The sequence below is a fragment of the Branchiostoma floridae genome, chromosome 7 (genome assembly GCF_000003815.2).
Source record: "Branchiostoma floridae strain S238N-H82 chromosome 7, Bfl_VNyyK, whole genome shotgun sequence".
Taxonomy (NCBI): Eukaryota; Metazoa; Chordata; class Leptocardii; order Amphioxiformes; family Branchiostomatidae; genus Branchiostoma; species Branchiostoma floridae.
The window spans coordinates 12,190,626-12,201,110 of NC_049985.1; the positions used below are offsets into that span (position 1 = coordinate 12,190,626).

A 10,485-nucleotide genomic window follows, 5' to 3' on the forward strand; every position below is an offset into this window, starting at 1 on the left:
TAAGACTAAGGTTGCGTGAAGCCAAGATGATAAAATGTTTTCATCTTACAGTATTTTTTGCTCCAATTTACTTCTACTTCAGAGGCACAACATGCAGATGAGAAAACAATCCCTAAGCATTTTGCTGTGGTGCACCATTTTAGCCCACTAGCTTGTTCAGAGCAGTGTCTCCAAGGGCCTAGCCACATGGCTACTGTTTTTTCTTTGTTCAAAACTAGACCAGAAAAAACGGAAAAATGTCTAATAATATCTAAACTTCTATCAATAGAAATTTTGTCACCAAGTATCAGTTCAGTATCATCTGCATATTGAAAAATTCGAGATTCAACATCGGAGTCGCCAAGCCCAGATAATGTAATACCTTTGATTTCGGAAGACTGGCGGACTTTAAGAGCAAAGAGCTCTGTGGCTAGAATAAACAGAAGAGAAGACAAGGGACATCCTTGACGTACACCTCTTCCCAGATCAAACCATTCAGAGATATGACCACAATGATTGATACAACTACGGGCATTATTAGTGTATACCTTTACCCACTGAACAAAATCTGAACCGAAATTGAACTTTTCAAGAACTTTTATAATGAGGTCTTTGGAAATAGTATCAAAAGCTTTGCTGTAATCTAAGAAGAGAATGGCACCTGGAACATTAGAATCTCTAGTAAAGCAAATTATGTCATCTATGGCTCGTATGTTATTCAAAATACTACGTCCCTTGATATATCCAACTTGGTCTGGTCCAACAATGTGAGAGATAATGTTCTGTAATCTACTTGCTAATATCTTTGCACCTATTTTGTAGTCCGTATTTGTGATTGAGATAGGTCGCCAGTTAGACAGCTGGTCTCTACTTAAATCTTGGTGTTCACCCCCTTTAAAGAGTAAGGATATAACCCCTTTACGTTGAGTGGAAGAAAGCTGGTTCTTCGTGTAGCCCTCATTTAGTGAGTTCAAAACCATAGATCCTATTCTGCTCCAAAAGACTTTATAAAAGTCAGTAGTAAGGCCATCTAGGCCGGGACTGCAATTTGTCATGTTACGTAGAGCAGATGTACATTCCGTCATAGTAAACAACCCTTCACAAGATTTACTTTGCATGTCAGACAACGTCGGAAAATTTACGTCTGTAATAAAGTCATCAAAGCTTTCTATGTCGAAATCGTCGTTTTTACTGTATAGTTTTCTATAGTAATCGACTTGTTGTTCCAATAATTTATTTTGATCTGTTATTATGTGACCGTCAGGTGTTCTGAGGCTTGTAATAACATTGTGTATGGCACGTGACTTCTCAAGTCGAAGAAAGTAGGCTGTGTTTTTTTCTCCTTCCTCAATCCATTTAACTTTTGAGCGGATTTGTGCACCATGCGCCTCGTGAAGGGCTAATGCTTCAAACTCAGCCTTTGTGTCGTGCACCTGTTGCTGTAAAGTTAAATTCTTTGGATCGGAAGCTAATTGTTTTTCCATCCGTTCTAATTTTTCATCAATTATGTTGTGTTTGGATCGTTTTTCAAGAGCCTTTTGTTTCCCGTAACTAATTGAGAAAGTTTTTATCTTACTCTTACAGATGTCCCATATTAACTGTTTATCTTCGATCACAGAGTCACTAAGGCCTTCTTGGATGTTTCCTATGATTTCATTAACACGATCAACAAACACCTTATCTTTTAGAAATGAATTATTGAATTTCCAATATGAAGGTCCTTTGTCAAACTGTGTTACAGACATATCCAATACAACAGCTCTATGATCACTGCAGGGGAAAGAGATGATTTCACATGCAGTAGTTTTATCAAACAAAAAGTCATTAATCAGGAGATAATCTAGTCTCCTGGCTGTAAAAGGGTTTCTCTTAGACCATGTGTAATCCTTGTCTTCACTATGGAAGACTCTCCAGATGTCAAGTAGTTCAAGGTTGTCTGTCAAATTATTAAAACATTTAACCTCTGCTTTATCATGCTCTTTCCCTGCTACATTGTCGAGATCACGATTGAGTACTGTATTGAAATCACCAGCTAACATAAAATATTCACCGTCACAACAATGTTCTTGCAGTTGAGTTAGAACCTGTTTGTAGAACAGTTTCTTACTCAGTACATTGTTAGGAGCATATACATTGAAACAAACAAATTTCTCACCATGGTGTATAAATTTTATACCAATGACCCTCTCAGATATATCTATAAATTCCACATTTTTAATGTTGGAACCTTTAGATATCAAAATAACTTGTCCTTTGCTATGACAGGTACCAGGGTGTGCGTAAAGCATCCCTCCCCATTCTGTCTTCCATGTCTCTATATCAGCACTGCTGATGTAAGTTTCTTGCATAAAAGCAATGTCTATCTTCTTATCTTTAAGGTATTGAAAAACAGTTCGCCGTACCGTTCGTTTCCTTAAGCCTCGCGTGTTGATGGTGAGTAGTCGAACCATGGGTGTTGATGGAAGATAGACCTAAGTCCTACCCATTGTCTTTGTTTCTCCTCTGATCGTTGTGGCGACCGTCGTCTTTGTACAGTTTGTCCGGCTTCGACTTGTCAGGCGGAGTCAGAACATTCTTTCTCTTCCTAGTTGACCTTGATGTCCCAGGTTGACGCCGTTGACCTTGATCTCTAGTGTCCTCAGTGCTGGTGGGCGCTGGGCGCGTTGAACGTGTAAGTCTTCTCTGATTGGTTCCACCAGAGAGACCGGCTTGTTCCTGATGTGGGGGGTTTGCAAATGACTCTGTCTCACACCGAGTGTTCTCTGCGCCATCACTGTCCCCTGTAACTAGACTCTCGGCTGTCTCATCGGGATCACCAGAAGCCCAGTCTGTCCAGTCTTGATCTTCTCCACTATTTTTGTTATTAACGACTGCTCTTGAAGCACTAGTCGATCGAGAGTTGGACGCCTCCCGGGCAGCTCTGAGTCCTTGCTGAACTTTCTGCTCAACATCTCTTCTTTCTCTTGATGGATTACTTCTTTCGGCCCTGCACCACTTTTTTGTGTGACCTTTTTTTCCGCAGTTGTGGCAAGTGATGCGATGAGGGCATTCTTGGAATGCATGGTCCTCTGACTTGCAAGATTTGCAGTTGATATGCTGGCCATCGTGGAAAACTGTCACTTCAATGTCAATCAGAGAACCTGTATCCGTCGGGTCAGGTATGCTGTAGGTACCGTACCGCTGGAAAGGGTTGGTGATCTTCGACGCATAACAGAATCTGTGGCCCGAGTACAGGTGCTGAAAGGGGGAGTCCGCATTCCTGTTCTTCTTCTGATGTCTCAGGACTTCTGTCGTCCTTTCAGCTCTCGAGTCCACCCATTGTGCAACCTCATCATCCGATACACTGTGCGGAATACCATGGATAGAAATCCTGATTTCGGTTTTCCTTAAACCCGTTTTCTGGAAATCCAGGATTCCGTAGGATTTTGAACCGACAACTACTCGACCTACGCTGATTGCTTTCGCCTTGGCATCCAGGCATGTAAAATTAATTACCCAGGTGCGCTTCTGGCTCAGGTACTGTGCGCCTAGGATTTCTTCTGGTTTTATGGAATCATCCAACTCATTCTGAACAGTATTGTACAGTGCTTCAACTATATCAAATTCAGACAACTTGGGCATACCGACCGCGTCGATTTTGATCCAAAGATTGGTGTCTTGGAGCCTTGAAATGTCGTCACGTGCCGCCATCTTTCCTGTCGGAGTAGCCCTCCCACTGGTCTTCAAAAGACGGGCACAAAGTCTTCCAAAGATTGAAAGAAAGTAATTCCAAGGCAGCGACGAAAGTCAGCACACACTTATGTAACACTACTAAATAAAAAAAAACGGTTAGCACCGCTCGAGAGCTTCCAGAACGCGAATTCTGGAGAGCTCACACAAAACACGTCAGATGACAACACCTGACCTTTGACCACCGTTGCAATGTTGTAAAAGTCCCTATAGCATCATTTAATATCTGGCTAGGGCATATATTATTTTGACACGGACATCGTGGTACATAGAGACGTGTGGTCAGCCTACGAGAATCCTGTCGCGTACCTAAAACGCTCATGGTATTATTGTGTGTATTAAGTGAAGTATCGTAAACGGTGCATTTCAGTGTACAAAAGAAGCCTCTTCTAGACGCAAAAGGCAGTCATCGAGCGTTACATACCAATCAGGTAGACATCATTTGCCCAAGGCCCGCCTTCCCCGTCCACTCCACAGGCAGAGGAACGTCCGTACTTGAAGAAAGTGTTGTGGCCATTAGCAGACCCGAAACACTGTCCGCCATTCTGCACAGCAAACACGGTAAACCCACGAGAATGTGCTACCTGGTAACACTTCTCGACAGGGTTACTCCGTGCTCCATAGCTGTCATCCAAGCGTGGATCTGTTCCCTCAAGGGATGGAATGGCGCGGTTGGGTCTCTCCTTCCAGCAACCCAGACTTTGGTAGCACTCTCCTGTGTGGGGAAAAGAGAGGGTATTATTGCAGAATGTGATCGATGGGCATTTCCTGTCATCTCCCGGCAAATAATTAAGAGAGAAAACAAGAGAACAGAATAGTTTTCTATAAGTCAACATTCATTAGGGACTACAGTCGTCGAAGATTGAGATGACTTAGCAGGACACGTCGGTACAGAACATTGGACAGCTGTTTCTAGTTGGGCACTGATGCTTAGTAGGACAAATGCCTCACCTTCGTGAGTCACTGAAGGGTGTTGCTTTGATGTCTCCTGAAGCTGGTCAAATCTTGTCTTTTCGACATCATGTGTCAAAACCTGGCGACAAATAATTATACAATCATGTTCGTATCGTTGTACAATACATATAAACTGTGATTCATTATAGGTTGAGGCATTTCAAAAATCTTAAACCTTTTATAAATACCTTGTCTGTAGCTGCCGTAGTGACCGTCTTTGCTGTTCCAGCTTGTGGAAACGGGCTCGTTTCCAGATGGGAATCGGTCGGAGACACACTCGGAGACACACTCGAAGACACACTCGGAGACACACTCGGAGACACACTCGGAGACACACTCGGAGACACACTCGGAGACACACTTTTCACACCATCAGCTGTCGTCCATGTGGGCAGGATTGTTGAATTGGCTGGGTCTTCCCTCACAGTCAAATAGATCTAGGTAGGATTACAGTTATTCAAGCAACTGTTTCAAATAGAGCGACGCAAGGTTACAGGTACTCAAGCAAAGTTACAGGTACTTGGCAATATGGAGCTGGAAGTTACAGGTAAAGGTTCTGGCTCTGTTTTTTTTGTTAGACAAATAGGCTTTTAGTCATGTTTGGAGTGTTCGTTAAATAGTCGAGTAAGTACAGCGTGTATGTTATCAAGACTTGTTTATTTGTGTCTATTTATTTATGTATTTGTAGCTAGCTACCATGCTTTCTTTTTGTTGTTTGTTTTTCAAAGATTAATAAAGATTGATTGAAGAAAAAGGACTTTATTCTATAGTTTATAGAAGTTAAAGGTCGTCAGGTGATGCGAGGTGGGTTTCAGCCGGTAGGTTTCGGCTGAAAACCACTAGGTGAATACTTTAGAGGTCAGACTTTGTGAGTTTCCATGGACTAAATCTCAGGTAGGTGACTTTTGAGATCCTGTTTCTTACATGTTTCTATCTATTTGGATAGGACTCTGATTTAGTGCTCTTTACCCAGAAACCCTAGTGGTCTCAAATCGCACGACGAATGCAATCATAGGGAACCAACCGAGAGGGTTCCAGTTTTGTTTTCCAGTGTAGGGCCGGTAGGGTTGGCGGGAAACGGTGACACTGGTCGGCTTGACGTACCACTCCTCTCCAGAGAATTGTTGGGTGAGAGAGGGTGAGCCTCATCTACGGACGTGGGAAATGTGACGAGACCAACTCCTGCACCAATGGCGGCTGCTACAACAATGGCCATGATGACAAAGAGGAGCAGCTTGGGACGATGCAGTATTGCGTTGAAGCTTCTGGGGAACTCACAGTTGTCTTCAACATCGGTACTATCTGTGAGTAGACAACATTTCATATCTTCCTTTAATGACTGCTATCTACATTCCAATCTCCGGCGCCAGGTCTCGCGAGACTGCAATTTTGCGCGCGTGAATTCACAGTCGGACGTCCAAATAGGGAGTCATCTTCGATGGGAAGTTATTCTCTTCTTCGGCAAAATTCAACGATATAACTATATATGTGTCACAGGGGAGATTGGAATCTAGGAGGATTCAGAATTCTCGGGGAGATTGGAATTCCAATCTTCCCTAGGGGAGATTAAAATTCTTTTGGTGTTCTACTTCGGTACTATCTGTGAGTAGACAACATTTCATATCTTCCTTTAATGACTGCTATCTACATTCCAGGCGCAGTACGTTCCGGTGACGAGACTGCAATTTTGCGCGCGTAGGCCTGTTATAATGTCGTCCAAATAGGGAGTCATCTTCGATGGGAAGTTATTCTCTTCTTCGGCAAAATTCAACGATATAACTATATATGTGTCACAGGGGAGATTGGAATCTAGGAGGATTCAGAATTCTCGGGGAGATTGGAATTCCAATCTTCCCTAGGGGAGATTAAAATTCTTTTGGTGTTCTACTGGAATTCCAATCTCCCCTAGGAGAATCCAGAATTCTCCTAGGAGAGATTGGAATTCTACCAGGACAATCTTTGGATTAGATTGAGATCGCAAAATACAATTGGGAATTCCAATCTCTCTGGAATAGCCATAACATTTCCCCACAAACAAAAATCCAACTACTGCGCTCCCTTGTGTTATCAGTCTTCCTATATGGAGCTGAAGCATGGACTGAGATTGTGAAACGGATTAATGCATTCGAGATGAACTGCTACCGAAGACTACTTCGGATCCACTGGTCATCGCACACCACAAACGGAGAAGTCATGCAGCGTGTCAATGCCTGGTAGGCCCATGTCCCAGTTTCCTCTCGCTTGTGAAAAAGAAGAAGCTACAGTGGTTTGGCCATGCTGCAAGAGCAAAGGGCACTCTAACTCACACTATATTGCAAGGCAGGGCGGAGGGTGTAAGACCTAGGGGACGTCCACGACGGACTTGGACAAGTGACCTGAAAGAATGGTCGGGACAAACAGTGCATCAGCTAGAAACCCTGGCTGAAGATAGAAGGAGATGGAAAACCTACGTTGATGGCATTGCTGCCCCTACGGCCGGTGAGGCTATGGGACCGGTGAGGAGGCGAGGGTGAATCTCTCCCAGAACAATCCACGATTGCCCAAACAAATTAGATGAGCGAATTGACCAGACGGCTGTCACCATAGTTACAGTATAGCAGGTGGCACGACAAAAGAACAGTAAAAAATATTAAGTATTTTACCTAGAATAGCTTGTACTGATGAATGTAGGCTTTATAATCCCCAAGGTGGAATTGATTAAAAGTGGTGAAATGGTTTAATCTATGTTCCCAAACAAGTTCATCAAAGGTTGTCCTGGTAGAATTCCAATCTCTCCTTAGCTAGGAGAATTCTGAATTCTCCTAGGGGAGATTGGAATTGCGGTAGAATGACAGAAGAATTCCAATGTCCCCTAGGGGAATTTGGAATGCCCCTAGGGGAGATTGGAAATACAGAAGAATTCCCTAGAAGGATTCCGAATCCCCCTGGATTCCAATCTCCCCTGTGACATATGCATACCACAAGTAGACAATATTGTTGTGGACACTTGAATTCGCAATTGTGAATGTTAGATTTTTTCCATTGTGACAGTACGTGAATGCCCACTGCAGTGAGAAAAAGTATCGCGTATGTTTACACCGTCTGCTTATAGTTTCCTTATTTTAGCTCACGCCGAGAGATGGTCCCACAAAGTATTGACTTGGATTCATGTAGGTAAAAATATAACAGAATTTTGGAGGTACAGGCGTCACAGCGAGCTCGCTGTCACGCTAGCGTTTCTTTACATCTTAACATATTTTAGATATCGGTCGCACGAAACCCCCACAAAAACGTGAAAATACCGGCTTGAGTTGTGGGTAGATGTTTTAGTGAATTCTTTTGCCATTTTTAAATGCCTCGAAGTAACTATAGTGGAGAATCTAGAGGGGCCGTACGCGTGTTTTCTGTAGCGTGTCTTTTTCCACAAGTTCACCCGCAATATTTTAGATTCCCGCCGGATAAAAACACAAAAAGGCGAGATTATATAGGCTTTAGGCCTTTTTGGGTAGCGGAATTTCAGCGGCTTCTGTTACATTTCTTTTTCAAATGTCTTTCTGTATATCACGTTATCCGGCAATATTTTTAGTGTTCGCCGGATAAAACCCCAGAACAGCGTGAAATTGTAGGGTAGAAATTTTGGCTAAAAATTTAGCAGAATTCTTTCAAATTTTTTTGCTACGCAAGCGCAAGCCAAAGACAAAGTCATTTAAAATGGAAAGAAACTTTTACATTTTACATCTGATAGTGAGAAGCTTGAAGAAAACTAATATTAAACGTCTGGATAAAACTCCCGATGAAAAAGTGATGGTTTAGTTGGTTTGGTTTTTGATTGATCACAAAGAAGCTAATCACCGTGTCTCATTATTCAATTCTTCTCTAGACAAATTACTCAATAGTTGTTTACGCATTTAGTTATGAAATTAGTTTTACTGATCTTATGCAAGATTTTACAAATTCAATGGACTTTTATTCTTTTCAAGGCATTTTGGATACGTTCTGTACATATCAGAAGGCAGCAAATCATGAGAAAAGGCTCTTTAAAAGAACATGCACAGTACATATACTCATTCTAGATGTCAATTTTGACCCATTTATTTAGATACATTTGCATGATGTCGCGTTTCAAAGGAGGAGTTTGCAATAGATATAGATAGATCCAGTTGCATGACATTTTATACTATCCATGCACTAAAAACTGTTATGAAAAGGTTCCTTCATTGGAATTCACAGAAAAGGTAATGTCTTTCCGGTCCATTAACAGCGTATTTGTCCACACAATAACACATACATACATACATACACACACACACACACACACACACACACATACACACACACACACACACACACACACACACACACACACACACTCCTTTGTGGTACATTTTAAGAGAATGCAAACCACAAAACGTACCTCCGCCGTCTTGTGGTAACGCACCCGCCGCGTACACCGGGTTCTCGTACAGGCCTGCAGCGTTACAGCCCACCCTGTCTGTGTCCTCTGCTGTTGACAAATCAACAATGACTTGATGTTACATTTGGAAACATCACTAAAATGCTTCCATTAACATGGATTGTATTAGAGATAAATTGTTGAACTACATCAATATTTGATGTTGCAGGTAATAGTACAGAATCATACTTTCTAAACTCCAGATAAAGAATGTACTCTAACACGACAACAACTTCAAAAATTCTGATGATGTATAATAATGCCTAAAACCTAATCTTTCAACGTCCGAGTAAAATGAAATTCTTAAAAGTGATCGGTCGATTATGTTCATCAATAATTACAAAAATGCCACCATCTTAAGCCATTCTCATCATAGAATGCATCTTTCTAGTTCTTCTCCGAAAATTACTTGGAATTGTTGTTTAAGACTATAAGTTGTGAACTTAGTTTTATAGTGATCTTATGTAAAACTTTGGCCATTCATTCTTCCCAAACAATTCTCCCATGTCAATCGGCTATTGTCCTTTGCAATGTTTTTGATATGTAATTATCAGACGACAAAGAGGTAAGGTAGTATCTCGCTTCACTTGCGTCACGATTGCGTCACTGCGGGATTAAAAAGTTAGTTAAGATACTTAACAAATTTCTTTTGTCGTCTTCTAAGTCATACTTTTACGTATTACGCACTAAATCTAAATGATACAAAATCGGAGAAAATAACAAAACAGTGACGCAGTGAACGAACCTCGCAGTGACGCAAGTACAGGGAGACAGCACCTTTAGTTAAAAATAACGCCACTAGCCTTTAGGTTCTTTTGAATAGAAAACTAGCGGAATTTAAGAGGCTTCTGTTACAATTTTTTAAAATGTATTTCTTTACATCACTTTGCCAGGCAATATTTGAGGATGAAACACCACAATAACGTGATAATGTAGGGTAGAAATTTCGGCTAAAAATTTTGCAGAATTTTGGCGGCTTCTTTTACAATTTTTGTCACGCAGGCGCAAGCTAAAGACATAGCCATAGCCATACCAATGCAAAAAAGTTCTACATTAACAGACATTTTATGGCGAGACAAGAAGCTTGAAGAAAACTTATCTTAAATGTTTGGATAAAATCAAACTCCCTGTTAAGAAGTGATGGTTTGATTCATTTACATTGGGTGTTGATAGATTACAAAGAAACAAATCATGGTATAAGCGGGTATCAATATTCAATTCTTCGAATTCTCCAGACAAATTACATTTTTGTTTACGTATTAAGTTGAGAAATTAGTTTTACTGATCTTATGCAACATCTTAACAATTCTTTTTTCCAAAAGAAAGTGTGTTTTACAAGACATTTTTGATACGTTCTGTAAATATCAGATGGCAGCAAATTATGAGAAAAG

The 10,485-nt window shown here is 41.2% G+C and overlaps 1 protein-coding gene across 1 annotated transcript in view; it reads right to left on the reverse strand.

Annotated features, from left to right (window-relative positions):
* Nucleotides 1-10,485, reverse strand: part of LOC118420028 — a 27,579-nt gene that overhangs the window by 16,748 nt on the left and 346 nt on the right. Inside the window, exons 2-4 of the mRNA XM_035826734.1 lie at nt 9,056-9,145; nt 4,660-4,741; nt 4,133-4,423 (exon numbers count right to left, since the gene is read on the reverse strand). Coding sequence (XP_035682627.1) covers nt 4,133-4,423; nt 4,660-4,741; nt 9,056-9,145 — 463 coding nt within the window. The remainder of the gene's footprint in view (nt 1-4,132; nt 4,424-4,659; nt 4,742-9,055; nt 9,146-10,485) is intronic.